Source organism: Apaloderma vittatum, unplaced genomic scaffold (assembly GCF_000703405.1).
Source record: "Apaloderma vittatum isolate BGI_N311 unplaced genomic scaffold, ASM70340v1 scaffold1354, whole genome shotgun sequence".
Classification (NCBI taxonomy): Eukaryota; Metazoa; Chordata; class Aves; order Trogoniformes; family Trogonidae; genus Apaloderma; species Apaloderma vittatum.
The window spans coordinates 229-17,123 of NW_009713021.1; the positions used below are offsets into that span (position 1 = coordinate 229).

Genomic DNA, 16,895 nt, shown 5'->3' on the forward strand with positions numbered 1-16,895 from the left:
AACTACTTTCCCCAGGGAAAAGCTGCTTAAACTCAAATTATAATTGAAGGTACTGTAATGGCTGCAATCAAACGGTAAATTTAGTTTCTTCATTTACAAATGTCATGAGCTAGCGAAAGGCTAAGTAAGGTCATTTGGCTTTATGTTTTATTTTATATACTTGAAAGTTAAATTTCAATGGGTAAATGAATTTAAAAGGTTAAAAGTAATGTCTAAATTATATATGAGGCAGAATGGAATGGGAAATAAAAAAAATAAGTTTTACTTATTCATTTGCTTACCCTTTTTGCTTTTGTACGCATCGGTGTATCATGAACGTATCGCGAGGGTACATCAGATAGAAAGACTTCAACATCATCAGGCACTTCTTCAAGAAAGTTGGAAGGAACCAGCCCCTTTTGTCCATTAAGTTCACCCTGCAACATGGTGAAAATTTCAGTGAGTGCTTCAAATAAAGCAAATGTAAGTTCTCAAGAAAGCACAGAAATACTCTGGACTATTTCAAAGCACGTGTGAGGAAGACAAGACACCCACCTGATTAAATTATTCCTCTTCATGAGGGAATCACAAAGTAGTACAATAAGTTAACTAGTGCTTAAAAGACTACGGAGCCCCTGTATTGATTGATTTATCACACAGGGATCGGCTGAGTGTAGATTGTTCTCCCCCGTGACATGCCTTACCTGTTAGACATCATTTACATGTCCACACAGATACACGTAGGATCAGCATGCACACTTCCCAGCAAACTAAACGAGGCAAATATGACTTATAAAATGCCAGAGGTGGCTCTGGGCCTCATGACCAAGGATCCTCAAAAACGTGCTAAAGGTGCAAGAGTGGCCGTTGCTCAGTGCTGCGTGATCTCTCTCAGCTGAGAGAGTTTCCCGGGTTCTGCCGCGCGCAGCAGCGGGAGCGCTGAGGGTGGCTCCACGCCCCAGCTCTCTAACAAGGCTGGTTGTGACCTCAGTCCTGTACATAGCGGGCGTGGCGATGCAAATCCCAACAGGCAGTGGTTCTGGACACGCCATGTAGGTTGACTTTCTGTCCACGGAGGATCACAGCTACTCCCACAACACAACAAGCTGGAATTGTGACCTGAAATTCCCCCAAGCTGCCATTTAATCATCCGTGCTAGTTAAGACTGCTCCAACAGTTGGCAGCAGTTTGACATGACCAAGCAGAGAGCAACTCACATAGTAAAAGCCATCTTCATCAATTTCCCCAAAGACGGTGATAATGTCCCCTGTGCAGAACGTCAGCTCAGCCTGCAGGGAAAGCAACACGTGACAGTACGTTTTGTTATGCCAGTGTTAACATTTTCCTTACTAAGAGTAAAGCCATTAATATTTTTCCCTCTCCATGTTAAGACACAATTGGTGAATCCAATTGGAACCTTGAAGAGCAAAACTATTTTTTTAAATTTGCTTACTTTTTTAAAAAAAATTGCTAAACCTGGCACCTCTCTCCCTAGTTCTGGACACCCACAGGACTCCCTACAACAAACAAGCTGAGTGCAGCCAGACTGTGGAGCTACTCAGAACTCATCTGCACGAAGCCTTGCACGGCCTGAACAAACGTTGAAGCACTGAACTATGCAGCTTCAAAGGTCCCTTGAAGTCAATCCCTCTGAAAGGAGGGAACAAGACATACGGGTGGGACGTGGTTCAGGCCCACGCTCTGTACTGAGCTGAGCACTGGGGCTAACGGGTACCGGAACAGCCGAGCCTGCTTTTCCTGAATCACAAAGCTCCTCCTGAGCTGAAGTGTGGAGCTGTACATGATCCTGTTCAATAAAGGCTTCATAACAGACACCTCCAGTCTGGGCTCTGCAGAGAGCACACCGGGCTCTTAACTGCGGAACAGTGACACTTGTGTCAATACCTCTACGTCAACGTTAGGAGAACTTTCTCTCGGATCGTAATCGTACAGTGCCACCATCCTCCTCGTAGACGCTGACTGCTGTCTGCCGCTCCGTCTGTTTCTTTCTGTTCCAATCACAAGGAGAGGAAGGGAAGGAAAGCTATCAAAGTTATTTTGAAAAGAAAAACAAGGTGCAACTTTTCCCCGCGTCATTTTCACAACAGCGCAGTGACAACGTTGACATTTCTCTCGCATAGTGATAAAAGATCACGGATTACCAAGCCTATTAACACAGATAAAGGTTTCAAAACAGCACGTAAATTCCATAAATAATTTTTAACTGTTGGCTCGCCCACTTTATTCTAAGCCATTAAATCCTCTGAATAGTATATAGCTAAAAAAATCAATGTTCCAAAATTTTCAACCATTCTTGGTTGTAAGAATCCGAGGTTACCAGGGTACACTGAGCCAAATGGTCAAAATTCATGTTTGTCTAATTTTATTCAAACTTCCACATCTACTCTCTATTCCCTCCCCGCTTCCTAATCACAAGGAATTTGCGCCTGGGATTATTTTTCCACTTTCTGCCGGGAGACTGGAAGGACAAATGGGCACTCTCAGTTGTCCCAAGACATAGTCAGTATGCAAGCAGTCTGCCATCTTTTCAAGCCTCTGGCTACAAAAACACTTTCTCAAGTACTGTTTAATTTTACAAGTTTCCTTCGTGAGGAAAGAAGTAAAATTTGTAGTTTCCAGGAACCACAAGAAATGTTTATTAATTGATATTAAACATTTGCAGAGAAGTCCAAAATGGGCTTCATTCCAAATTCGAATGCGATTAGCATGATTCTTGCGGATGATTGCTGCGGCAAGAGGAACATGCTTGTTAGTGCTACTTACAGGCAGGCACTGAGGGCAGGTCGGACGAGCGCTATGCGGTGTGACAAAGGAAACCTGGGGTTAGGAGGCACCTGTGATCATTCTGGCAGGAGGGTGACCAGGAAAGGTTCAGCTAATGTAGGAGCAAGTCCTGAGTGCGGCATGCACCCACAGCTCTCGTGTCACCCAGAGCTGACATGGAAGCATTCAGTCAGAGGAGATCACTTACTTTTGCAGTGGGTGGTTTGGCGTTATTTTCCCAGCTACCAATGCAAGGGATTTACACAAACGCAAGGAGAGATCCAAAATGAAGGCACGAATTGTAACAGACACGGGACCTGATCCCCCTGACTCCCCAAACCTGGATCAGCTGACACCTACAGAGTGTCTCAGAGCCACACTTTCCACTTCCAAGTATTTCTCTGGGGCGAGACACTGCTCACTGTTCAGGGTCAAGGGCCTCTCTATGACCAAGAAAAGATTCCAAAAAGGACCCTACAAGAAATTGCTACGTGACAGTATTTTCCAAGTTCTGGTTTCCAAAAGTTCAAAGGCATTAAAAAAAAAATTAAATCTAGACAGTTCAAATCATTTCAGCTAATTTACAGCTTGAAGCAAATTATTGGTTCTTAGCACAGACCTCTTTTAGACTTTCTGGATCTGCGGTGTACAGAGCGTGTGCTCTCTTTGAAACGGTCACAGTTGACTTCAGGAAAGGAATGCATACAAATAAAAGAAGAAAAGATGTCAAGCTGTTCAAAGTTCTGTTTTTAAGGATTTCATGTGGGCAAAGGATTAAGAAAAATATAGTCATATGAACACAGCATGTAAAGTGTCTGATAGGACACTAAAAGTATGAGTAACAATATGAGACAGGCTGGTAATGAGAGCCTGCTTCTGCTAAAATCCACCTGGGCAGCCTCTGCGATAGGGAGGGTCTGAGCACGTGGATCTCTGCTATTCAGAATTGTATTTGGTTTCAAATTACACCAAACTAACTATTCTTTCCAAATTCAATAGTAAGAGTTTGTTGGGTTTTGGGTTTTAAAGGGCTACAGTTAAAATCCATAATAAACAGAACACATGTGATGCTTTTAAAGTGCTAAAATATTTAAAGGTGAACTGCTCTGGGTGGGTTGCAAACAGCTCGCTCAGAGACATCCCAGAATAAAAAGGATTGTTTAAAAATGTAAGGTAGGACAACATTTCTGTCATAAATTGCCTCTTTCCAAACTGAAGACTTTCTGATCTCTCAGCTATTTCAGGAGACATTGCCAGTTGAGCACAACAAAAAAAGTCCAATTATATTTGCAAAATACGACTGCTAGACAGCTGAAATTCAAATTATGGGGAGCTACGTTTCATTTTCACAAGTGTTCTGTATCAACAACTTGCTGGCTTTGATAAGATCTGAGAGCACTGAGCAGCACTTAAAACAGTAACCGGAGCTGTTCACGAAGGTATTTTCTGTACCCACGTGTGACCTCACCACTAGAAGTAGAAACATATTTAGACACTTCTTCATCCCGTTGGGCCCCCGGCTGTGTTTACGGCTGTACCTGAAGCAGGTTTAGGTACCTCCTTCTAACTTCAAATGATGCTACAACTCCTCGTGCAGGCAGCCAGCCCGCTCAGCACACCGGCTGCTCCCACCGTGCGCCCGTCACCAGTTTTTGTCCTATAAATGTCCCTATAGGTGTATATGCTCCACCTGCCTGGAGGAGCAGATGGGCAGTGGGGTTTACAAGTGCCTGTGGGTGGGAGGATTTGTTGTATTTACGTGGCCTAAGTAAATAAATACATAGATTTGAATTAAGAACCCAGTTAAGCATTTAAGAACTTAAATCATCCCTCTCTTCCACAGACAATGGAGAACCTTAGAATACCTCAATACCTTAAAAAAAAAATCCAACAAAAATAATTTGTCTCACATTTACTAATATTTTGGAAATTATAAGGTTTTATTCAATCTAAGAAAACAATTGCGGTAGATGTTTTTTTAGCAACCACTTTTACAGTTCACATTTAAACAGGACTGAAACAATTCCAGCCCTCTGTATCATGTTAAAAATTTTAAAACACGTGGAGGTAGTTGTATGATATTTATTTTTAGAAAGAAATCTAAGTTAAAATACTTGCACTGTGCTTCTGTGTACACCACTGAACCAATGATGTAACACAAGTGGTTCATAACACAGAATTGTTTGGCCAAACTCTGCTTTGTAAAGGTTACTGCAATATCCATAAAATCTTATACTCTGTAGTGCTATCCCAAATGAGATTACACATAACCCTTTGCCACCATCCCTTTAAATTATTGGTAAAGTAGGAAAATGTAGAAGAGTAAAAATAACAAAAAATAAGTGATTCTTTTTATGCTTTGCAGCAGTGAGCATATCACAAAGCAACTCAGCACAGCACACTCCAAAGCACAGGGATCATGTTCTGTGTCTAGAAATCTTTCAGGTCACAAAAACCATTTTTTTTTTGAAGAAAGAAATGAGTGGAGTGGTGGAGATACAAGTCTTGATCTGCAGCAAAAGATGTGACCAAGATTAAAAAATTAGTTGAATAAAGTCATCCAGATACTGACACAGAATGTATCCCATGGTGTGGTAAATTGCTGTAAAATTTAGATGCATCTGCATGTAAGAAAAACAAAAGGCAAAGCGGATCCAGCCAAGTTAACAGTACCCAAAAGTTAGGAGAAGTGAAGTGTATCTATTCTCCCTTACCAATTTTCTCAACTGGTGTGTTCAAAGGAAGAAACCCTTGCTTTAGCAGCTGATCCATCATCTCTTCATCATCTGCTTGGATCTCCGAGACCATGTTACATGGGATAAGGCCAATTCTGGTACAGGTTTCTCCACGATAGAATCCATCAGCATCTTTGTCCCCATAAACCTGTTGTTCAAAGAGTGATAATGTTGGTTAATAAAGGTTTTAGCGTTTAGGAATTTTATTGCAGGCTGAATGGTTACTAAAGCATACACAGATGACTATGGTTTGGATGTGGAATTATATTAGTTTTTGACTACTCTCGCTTATGTTACAAACTGGGATTGTTATATTAATCTCAATTATTACTTCACAAGCAGAATTTGCACTTTGTCAGCACTGAAATGCACAAAAAGTGAGCGACACCATTAAGAGTCAGCAGTTTCTCTCTGTACACTTAGCGGTTTGCGCTGCTGCTTATGGCATTATCCACACGGCATCATCTTTGGAGCTTTGTGAATTAAATCAAAGATGAAGCATTTGCAAAACTATGATGAAGTATTGTCATTTGTCATAGAACAACTTGTATGTGATCAAAATGCCTACCTAATACTTAATATACTTGACATGTGGTTAAGCTCTGCTATTGTCTTTCCAGAAAACATGAATTTATGTATAATGTGGCATGGCTGTTCATCAATAAGAACAGGTAAATCCAAAATTGCTTCAACTTTCCAGAGCAGGAACGTTTTCTAGTTTTAATCATTCTGTATCCATGACTTACCTGGCACCACCACACAGTGCAGCACGTGTGGCCATAACACACGGAGGGGACAGACTTCACACAGCTCGTGGTAGGACTCACCCTCCACATCCCACTGCTCGGGTAACGTACAAAAAGTATTTGGGGAATGCAAACCAATTCCAGCAGCAGATCACAAAGTAATCACCATGGTCCCAAATATAAAGTAAATATCTGATGTGAGATCTCTCTAGACTTTTCAGTGCCAAACGTACAAATTTGTGAAGAAATAATTAAAATACCTGAGTGAAATGAACATTCTTGTAAAGAAAAATAAGCTCTTAAACAAGTTTCACAATTTTGGCGTAAATTTTATATCATGTAAGGAGGTAAGCAAAGTATTTATCATCTAAAAAACTGTGATTTAGGATGCAAACATTTGTGTTAGGATCAAAGTCAACGCAGTGGAAGGCAGTCAGTATTTTAAGGACTTTAGTTACAATTTTATCTTTGAAACGGGTAGTGTAACAGATTAGTCTATATTTTTTCAGGTTCTCTTTCAGCTCACAAATCTCAACTACCCTTGAACTACCAGCAGCTGCTCCTTCTGCCTCTCTCATTTCTGCCCGTTTTGCACCAGATCCATGAGCTACAAGGCTGCTGGAGGAGATGCTGACATTTGCTGATTGTACAGAAAAACCTGCTGGCTTTTTAAAAGCAGATCTGCAAGCTGAACAAATCTGTCTCACAGCTGTACAGTCGTAAGATGAGGCAAGCTGGGAGAGAGGGCTGGCCAAAAACACTGGTAGAGCCTAACACTGTCCCTGTCACTCGAAGCAGCGCTGACTTTTCTTCTGCGCCCTGTTTACAGGCAGCCTGTGTGTTTTATATCAAAGAGAAAAGGGAGTGGTTTTCCCAGTTTCAGAAAAGGATGACTCTAGAAGAGAAATGCCTAAGTTCTGCACTTCAATTAATCTTAAGTATATACTTGCTAGGAGTGTACATTGTTTTAAAAAACTGCAGCAGCTCTGGCACATCTGAGAGCCCAACACTAAGCACTCCTGTGGTACCTCTGCAGGAAAAACTTCCTCTCTTGAGCAGGTTTTCCTCCGGGGTTCATGACAATGGACATGGGGGGCTTCACAGTCACAGTTTTGGTCTTGGCACCCAAGCCCCTAATTGGGTCTGGTCCCAACTATCTGCAGCAACCCTGAGATTTTTCCGCATTACCTAATTATTTTTAAATCATCAGCACTAGATATGAGGTTCCAGACCCAGTGAGATTTACAGCCTGAACCTCTCAAGGCAAAAACCCTTGGATTCTAGTGACACGAGCTGCTTTCTCCACAGGAAACAAAAAGAGACTCTGTTTGTAAGACTGGGTCCTTCATTTCCTTTGGGTTTAGATCCCACCTTAATGATCTGTCCTTCTTTAAATGGCAGCTCTTCTTCTGCAGCATCAGGGTTTGGGGACATCGTCAGCGGATCATAATCAAAGAGTGCAACAAATATTCGAGTAGAAATATCTTCTGTGCCAGGATCTGTTTCTGACTCTTCATAAATATCTGGAGAAAGATGGTCATGACCACCATAGCCATCTATGAGAGTAAATTCAAAAAAGAAAATTCAGTTATACTAGTTCGCCTCATCTTTCAATTGTTCCAGTTAATACTTGAAAATTCACGTTCAGCATTTCGATTAAAAAAACCCAATAACTTAACACAGTCCTATTAAGCTTAGTGTGTTGCTTTTTAATTTTTTTTTAATCAGCAAGTTGTTATTTTTTTTAAAAAGCATATAAAGTCTGCATGCAATGAATGTGGTAATGATCCCCTACACCACACTGACATTTATAAAAGTGAATACAGCTCAGGTAAGATAATAATTTTTGTTAGATTCCCTAGAGGTTGCCATAAATTAATGAAACATGTTAGGAGTGACATAATGATGAGTCTGCTAGGCTTTATCATTACTGCAAAAATAATCATGCTTTGGATCCACCTGTTTTCCAGCAGAGCTGCTTCTGCTCTTCATGGACACAAGAAAGCACATCCCAGCTGTGTTGACAGACCATGTTTTAGGTACCAGGTTTAAAACATGGTTGTAACTTCTCTCCAGACAGGCAAGAAGAGACAGATTTCAGCAGTGCTACTTATGCCGGGGTTGGAACTACACTACTTATGATTTTGTTTAACTACAGTCAATAGTTAACATAGTCAGCAGTGCCCCAAACACCAACAAGACGTGATAATATCCAGGAGAAATGGTTAGCTATGACTGCATTTAAAACAGGAAAGATCATTCACAACTCTTAAGGCACTTGACACTGCACTGAACTGTGTCCACTGCGGGGCACCCAATCAATCAGGACATAAAACATGAAAATTGACATTTAGTCTCATATATCTTTCAGACTTTTCAGATGACCTGGAGAATGCATTTAGTCCATGATTCAACAACGTACCTAAGGATGGACTTCAGAAAAACTGAATTAGAAAACGAGGCCAAACAGCTCACAACGACTGTTTTGATTGACGGGTTTCAGAGGCTTTTAATTCTGTTTTGAAAGAGCGTGTGGCAGCACCTTCCCAAAAGACAGGCTCTTTCAAGACATATGAAGTCCCCAAAAATAAACTTCTCAAAATCACAAGCCATTTCTGAAAATCTTGGCTTATTGTGCAAGTCCTGATAACTTCAGTGGGAGTCACGTACTTGAGTTCTTTGCTGAAACAACACTTATCATCCAGTTTACAAGTTCCTTCAAAATTAATAAATTGAGAAAGTGATGCTCTGAATTATAATGATAATATAGTCAACTATATAATTTTTTTCCAATTTTCATATTAATATGATTTTTACTCGTATTTTTGATAATAGTTTGAACATTCAATATGGAACATTTTAGATAAAATTCCTCTTTCTGCCTTTACATCAGAATAATTTTGTTCAATACTTGATATTTTTAAACTACTAGAAAAAATTTTCAGAGGGTCACAGCTTTAAGGGAGCAGCTACTAACTTGGGTCCAGAGCACAAGAAAGAATGTGAATAGGAAAAAAATGCAGAACAGCAAAAATGCAGGGAAAAAATCCAGCCAAGAAGCTTTAGGCAGGCACAAAGCACAGAAAGGAAGTGTTGGAGAAGGGCACACTTGGGACAGAAAGCAATGGGACACAAATGATGGCATTCTTTGTTTTGTTGTCCTCTCACAGTCAGGCTGCAGTCATCCTGCGATTCACACTCAGGCCCACCAGGCAACGTAAACCAGGTGGGTTAAAGGGTGTTTTGGTTTCTTTTAAATTAAAAATATCAATTTCTAATCCAACTCCAACTGGGGGTTAGGTGCAAGCATGAATTATAGCCAAATGTATCTGTTAAAAGCACTGGTCTGTGACAATCTGACTGAGAGCAGTCACTTCAGTGAACCATAAAGCAAATAATCTCTTGATAAGCTCATTAGCCACTTATTCTTTCAAGAGGTATATATGTATGTCAGATATACATACACATATATAATTCTGTATGTAAAATTTTAGCCTTCAGATGCAGTCAGCCAGATTCCCAACTGATGCACAGTTGCAACCACAGCTGCACTGCATTCAGTAGATATACACACGCTGATGGCCTGGTTATAAGTCAGTCAGATAATAAATTATGATTTAACTAAACTTTCAGGTTCCCTTTGGTTTCATTTCAGATATTGACAAAGCCTTAACAAGTTTCTTAGTTCTATATATCGCTTGGGCTGCCTTTACGGGTCAAGTGTCAGACACTTCAATTTACTGTGTTATGAACTATGAAAACTGAGTGGTTGATCATGTAATGATTTCTATGGTGATGAAGCAACAAATACTATCAGTAGTGGGTATAACTGCCTTACTCACGTAACACAAGTTTGTCATTATGACGTAATTATTCCTAAAAATAAGAATAATTTTTGTCTTTGCCAAGCGACACAGCCAAAGTCCTTGTGTGGTCACTAAGAAGACCCCGAACCTTGGTTTATCCCAAATCATAAATCAGAATAACGTTTGGCAACTGCTTCCTATTGTAGGACACGGGGTTGTGATATACCAGCTACTGTTTGTCCCTGCCCGGTCCGTATGAATCAAGTGGGATGTGGTGGCTCAGATGAATGGCCGTTCAGGTGTATACAGTAAAGACTGACTGGCAGTAGTAGCAGCGTAGCTTCACAGAGGTTCATGCAATGCGTGTGCTGGCACTCGGCCGAGTAGGGCAAGGTGGCTGCACAGCAGTTCCAGGACAGAGGACTAGGGGCTGTTTGTCCCTTCCAGCTGAGCTGGAGAAACTTACCTGAGAGCGCACGGGACTTAAGAGCTAGCTCCCCTGGCATTCTGCTTGGCATGCAATGCTGTCATACAGAAACCGCACTTGTTAACACGCAGCTCTACAACGTGTCTGTCACAAAAGACGAAGAAGGTTGGGCATACCGTATCTATAGTCAGGGGCCATGGTACGCTGCTGAGGCCATTTCTTGTGTCCACCAATGCTGCGATAATAAGCTTCTTCTTTTACAGGTGAAATATTTCCCTCACTACCTGACCAAGACCAACCGCCTTCACTGTTACTGTCCATTGTAATTTCTACGGAGAAAAAGGGAATGATCTATTAAAACATATGGTATAGATGCCTTTGCGGAGGCTCCTGCGGGCAGGCCTTGCCTTCCTATTTTTCTGACTTCCATGTAGTAGGAAGGCTAAACACCACATATGCCTTGCCAGGTGACTCAGCCTCTAGACATCCTTCTTCAGCAGGGCATACACAGAAATGTGTATCTCCTTTTTAAAAACATCTGAATTTTGTGCTTTTTAAAATTCACACAGTGTTTGTTAGATCTCTGGATAGGAATCACCTCTTATGATGAGGATTAAACAATCCTGCCTGCCAGATCTGTAAAGTTAAGAGTATTGGAAACTGTTTCACCTTCTAAAATCTCAACCTAAACACAAAAATTAATTTACTTCAATCCTAGCTGCAAGAAGGTACTTATCTGAAGTATTTATAGCTTAATGGAGAATATGCCTCAAGAATTTAAATTCTGGAACATTCTGGAGAAAGGTTTAATCATTGGAATCCTAAGAACATCACAGCTTTGAAGGTCCTTCCCACTAATTTAACCTCGCAGAGCTGCCCTAAGAATTTCCATCACTAAAAAGACCCTTTTGCTGAATAACTCAGTAAAAACTCCAGGCATACATAGGAAGGAATAAGCTGCTGCCAAGAAATTTGGAATCCACATTTTTGAGCCATATGCTGAGGCCAACAACAGCTTCATGTATTTAAAAGCAGTCTAAACTTTGGCTCAGTCGTATTTACTTTCTTCATTCCTTTCATTTTACTCTGCTTTTTGCTTTGTGGAAATACATAGTATACCGACACAGCTATAATAACCTCCTTCTTCAAAAACCATACTTGCAGCCCTTATTCATGGGAAACTTCCTCTGTCAGCGGGAGTTCTGAACAGTGGGTTCAAATTTACGCAATGCTCTACTCTATGCTTTTAGATGCCCTACTTTTACCATATTTTTATTTATCTGAACCCTTGATACATTTCATATCTTCTAGATTTTTTTCCAGCAGGCTTACAGGAAGCAACTTCTGTGCAGAGTTTTATCAAGTGTTCGTATTTGCTCCACCTGAGCTATTTATTACAGCATGATGCTGAAAGCAAGAAATGTTGCATACGTATCTTTCAGCTATTTTACTCACTAGTCCTTTAAGCAGAATCAGGACTCTCGAACTCTAAACCACATAAAGTCTTTCAACAGCCTCACAGTAAACATGTTTTTTGTTAGATACTGTACATAATGCTCAGCAGTTTCCTTTTTACCAGCATTGGTCAATACTGTAATTTATTCCTACTGGAACATTCCCAAAGAGCGCTCGTGGCTTGTACATAAAACAAAATACACCAATTCACTCTTTAAGTTACACTGAAGAAAATAAAATCCGAGATTTTGTTTTCTATTTCATTATCTGTTTGAGCATAGATTGACTATCAGAAGTTAATTTCTTTATCTGATTCCTAAGATGTTGCTACTGAACTACTAAACAGTCATTCCTTAACTATTTCAGTGTCCTAATTTTGTTGACAGAAAATACGTGGTGATAAATTTAAACACTTGCCTTTTTTAAAAATTAAAAAAGAAAATTAAAAGGAATTCCAAAGGATTAATTCAAACATGTCTACTCTCTTGCTTTTCATAAAAAAAGGTTTAGGAGATAATATAAAAAAAAAGTTACATAGCCCAAACATAAACCAGAAATCCTGACAAGAAAAAGGGTGCTTTCAGAGAAGAAGAACAAGGACATGAAAATCTAACAGTATTCACACCATCACCCAAAGCTATGTGGTTCAGCTAACAATAACCTGACAATAGAAGTACAAGAGCCTTCCTGGAGCGAATTCTCCCCCGAACCATTTTCATACCAGTGTAATTCCACTGACATCTGTGAAGATTATCCTGGTTTACACCAGGATGTGGGACAAGGATCAGCCTCTGACCAGTCATGCTTTACTGAAGACACTAAGAAGGTTTCATGCATTATAGTTGTGGGTGCTTTCTGTATGGTTTCAATAATCATTACTACTATATACTAGATATCAAAATAACTGTGCCCATTAGCAGGATTTTACTTTTTAATTTACAGTATAGGCATTCTAGTGTGAATCTGTGAAAAGGGAAAAAATTTCAATGTTTAAAAATATAAGCATTCCCTAATGATCAGTCTCTTTCCTTCTGATAATCCCGTTTTGTAATATCTCTTAATCATATAAATATCAGGTGAGAACCGCCTAACACTGCTTCTTTCTCCTCCTGATGATGCCCACAGTATTCCCAAGGTGACATCCACATTAGGGACAGGAACCAGATCAGCTTTACATGTTTACGGAGGAAAGTTCTGCAAATAGCTCACAGAACTCTTTCTGCATTTATTTTTGGTGTGTTTCCTTATTTTCAGCATGAATGTTTCTTAGTTATCAGTATAGAGTGCAAGTTTTAACAGATATGTATTTGTCCATAGTGTCTTGATTCCATTATCTTTTCTGCACTACTTTTTGGATTTTCTGGTATACACCAGCACATAGTTTAAGTCATAAGTAACCCAGAACAGAGATGATTCTGTAAGAAGCATCATATGTGGTAAATATACGCAAGTTCTACTAACTTGTTACATTTAACAGCTTCCATTCTTGCTGTTAAATTCCAAAAAGTAGTCAAGAAAATGGAAAGTGAATGCAAAATGATGATTGATGAATGGAAGGATGGATGGCTGAATGGATGGCTGAATGGGTACATTTATTTTATGGATCAAATAGTAGCCTGCCTTCAAAATTCTTCTCAGGTAAGTTCTAAGCTTAACCAAGCTTCAATACCCACTAAATTCAATGAAAAGACTCCCAGTGATGTCAATGACTACTGATTCAGCCCCCTGTGAGACCCCAGTACACCCAGATGGAGATATTTTTAGTTCCATTTCATCCCATTTAAACTAAGAGTAACCACAGCTCAAGACAAGTGTCTCTTATTTCTTTTTCAAGGACTGCTTTCCCAACTCTGAGGCTGCAAAGAACAGAAATGCACCAATCTGTCCAACTAACCAATGGAAGGGACCAACATTGGTCGAGACCTTTGTGGCACTGCACTGCCATGAGAGGACCTTCGCCCTGCATGCTCCACCCTCTCAGGCCGTCCTGCGGATGATGGATTACCTAAAAGCTAAAAAACAACAACAGAAAAAACAGGTTTGTGAGTCACATGCATGGTAACATTACGGTTATATGGTTGGACATTAATCAGGTCAATCACATTCGGAAGCATAAGCTCTAAAGGCAACTAAACTTAGTTTTTAACTGAAAGGTTAGCTGAAAAGTAAATACTGTTGCCTGGCAAACCTGCAAAAGAAAAAATGGTTCCCTGATTTATGGCAGAGTTTTGTAACCAGCAGTCACACATCAGAACAAAAAGAAAAGAAAATAATAATTTTTGAAATATTCTTTTGCCTTTGTTGTTGCTGCTAAGATGACGTTTTATCTCCTGAAGAGTAGTACAACCAGTGGAGACCGGCCTGCCCTGAAAAGCCAAGCCTTTATTCGGCTACACAGCTTTGTCCGGTCTGCAGCACGTGACCAAGTGTAGTGTACGCCCTTCTGTCTCGGAGCACACTGCTTTTCTATAATGGCCTTCAGTTGTTAAAGCCTTTTAAAGGTCACTGGAACGTGTAGAAGGGAATGTAGACACACTTCGTCTCACACCACAGCTGTCTCTGTTCACTGCCCTTGCAGAAAATGTTGCTATTTTAATAACTAAATGGTACTGTTTTAACGCTCTCCAGAGTTTATCATGCAGTCATTGAGATTAATACGGCTTGGGCATCGATTTTAACGGGAGAAATTTTTAAGGATCATTGCAGCGTAAACCGCTAGGTTAGAAGAGCAGGCAGCTGATTTCTACTCTCAGATGAAACACATTAGATTTGAAGCTTCCACTCTGGACTGTTGCAGACTGAGAGGTTAAAGAACTTGCTTTGGTCTTTAGGGAGCGGGGAAGCCTATGGATGCATCTATCAAAGCGTGGAGACTCTGCTGTAGATTAATGGACAGAAATGCAAATAGGCAAGATCACGCAGAGGCATCCTTGAAAGATATGGAATGGCCCTGGCCTCTCCCATTGGCAGAAGCTGTTTGCCTGCATTCTCACGCAGAGATGCAGTCTGCAACTTCAAAGGCAAGAAGAGATGGTCTAAAAAGGAAGGCAAAGTCGTGACAGTGCAGAGATAAAGTAGAAAATGGAAATAGGATGAAACCTGTGACTCCATAAAACTGGGTCACTGTCACACTGCGGGGAGAATCTTGATTCTTGTCCGGAGATGTTTCATGATAAAGAGCACATCCTGAAAATTCTGGGAATGAGTTGAATAAAAACAACATGATGAAATGAATTCTTTGACATTAAGACAAAAAAACCAAAAAAACCTGATGAAATATTTTTCCAGTTAAAATGTAGCGGTTTTTAAAAGCAACATTTAGATGGGCAAAATAAAGAAAAACAATCTTTTGGAAAAATTATAGTTCAGCTAACCCTTAATTAAAATTTAGATTCAGTTGTCCTTTAATAAAAGCAGCCATTATTTTAATTTGTTCTGCGGGAAAGTAATTGTAAAGCAAATTAAACTGATTTCAGCATGACACAAAAGAGGACTGTAAAGGAAAGTGCAGAATACTAAACAAAAATGAATGGGGAGGAAAAAAAAGGGGGAAAAATGTAGCAGACAGGTCCAAAGGATGGACTCTAAAAATTAATTCAGAAAAAAAATGAAAAGAACAAAAAAAAGAAAGAAGAAAAGAAAGATAACAGACTGATTTGGCAAGCAGACGTTAGAAGGAAGATTTATTTCACACACCAGAGAGTCTTCTGCATCTCTGTGGGATGGCTTTGCAAGTAGACCAGCTGCCCTAGAGTCACCCATTTTTAAGTCGGTCTTCCAGCCTCCCTGAACATCTTCATTAGACAAATTATCTGTTCTATTACATTTCTGAGTGTCATACTTTTTCTCGTAAGTGGGCTTGACCTGTTCACTCCTGGGCTCTACAAAGGAAGGACCCAGGTCACCAAAATCTTCTTCGATGCTGGTTTGTCTGGTTAAAGTTTTCCTGCGAGCAAGTAATGGCCTCATGCTCTTCCTGCAGGAACAGGGAGCAGTCTCTGCACAACAGCTAGATGCAACATTGGCAGAAACTGCATCGCAAGTGTATCTGAAATTAAAACGAGATTCTTCTTCTTCACTTCCACAGTCTAGTCCACTGTCTGGGCTTCTTGATAAGGATCGGCTATATTTACATCCTTTGTCGTCTGCAGCAAAATCCTCCATGCCTGAAATTCTGTGCTTGGCTGGGTACCAGAAGTTGTGCTGCTGGTCTTGATTGTAGGGCCTAGGTGGTCTAGAGTCTCTAGCTATTGTGGGATTCTTTTTATAGGCCATACCTAAACCCTGCTTGTATAGTAGTTCAGAGTATTCACCATCCTCTTCAGCTACTTCTGGAATACTGAAAAGCTTTTTACTGTGATGTATCTGCTGGGAAAAGTCAGGATGTTCCAAAAAAGTGGCTTCAGTGGTCTTATTCTTATCGCACTCCTTAAGATTATGTAATGTTAAAAACCAGACAGGGAACAAATAGTGTGTGACAAAAATAAAATGGGAGGGAAAAGGGAGAAGAAAAGAAAAATAAAGACAGAATTAGTTTTAGAGCAATGGCAAACATAAGACATGCAGCTTTATTTAGTGAAAAGGATGTCATGCTTTGAATGAGAATCTGTGAAAAACAAAGACGTGATTAAGAAGTTGCTGGGTGTCAGATATGACATGAGAGGTCAGTACAAACAACTGAGCGATGCTCTTAACAAGAATAAACCCATGCATTTAAAAGAAAGCAATAAAAGCTGTGTACAGGTTCCAGCATGGTGAATGAGAATGGCACTAAAACACAGCACTAATGCTTTGTATGTACCTTGCCCCATGCCAAATTTCTATTTAATTTTTCTTTGTAACCAGAACTTACATCTGAGCATGAAAATTCTAGCAAACCTCCTGCTTTGCATCTGTCGAAGCATCCTATATGAGTAGGAAATACTCCTAAATCTCCTGCCAGAGGAGAGCTATTCTGCAGATA

The 16,895-nt window shown here is 40.1% G+C and overlaps 1 protein-coding gene across 3 annotated transcripts in view; it reads right to left on the bottom strand.

The window, feature by feature from the left end:
• Positions 1 to 218: 218 nt before the first annotated feature.
• The window catches only part of RIMBP2 (RIMS binding protein 2), a 59,686-nt gene continuing 43,009 nt past the window's right edge, over positions 219 to 16,895 (bottom strand). For 2 of the 3 annotated variants that reach the window (XM_009868178.1, XM_009868177.1), the window contains 6 exons: positions 13,827 to 13,944; positions 7,616 to 7,800; positions 5,478 to 5,646; positions 1,885 to 1,988; positions 1,197 to 1,268; positions 219 to 416 (listed from right to left, as the gene is read on the bottom strand). In XM_009868178.1, the coding sequence (XP_009866480.1) occupies positions 270 to 416; positions 1,197 to 1,268; positions 1,885 to 1,988; positions 5,478 to 5,646; positions 7,616 to 7,800; positions 13,827 to 13,944 (795 nt within the window). In that variant the 3' untranslated portion in view covers positions 219 to 269. Of the gene's footprint in view, positions 417 to 1,196; positions 1,269 to 1,884; positions 1,989 to 5,477; positions 5,647 to 7,615; positions 7,801 to 13,826; positions 13,945 to 15,628; positions 16,361 to 16,895 lie in introns of all 3 variants that reach the window. The other variant, XM_009868176.1, reaches the window with a different exon arrangement.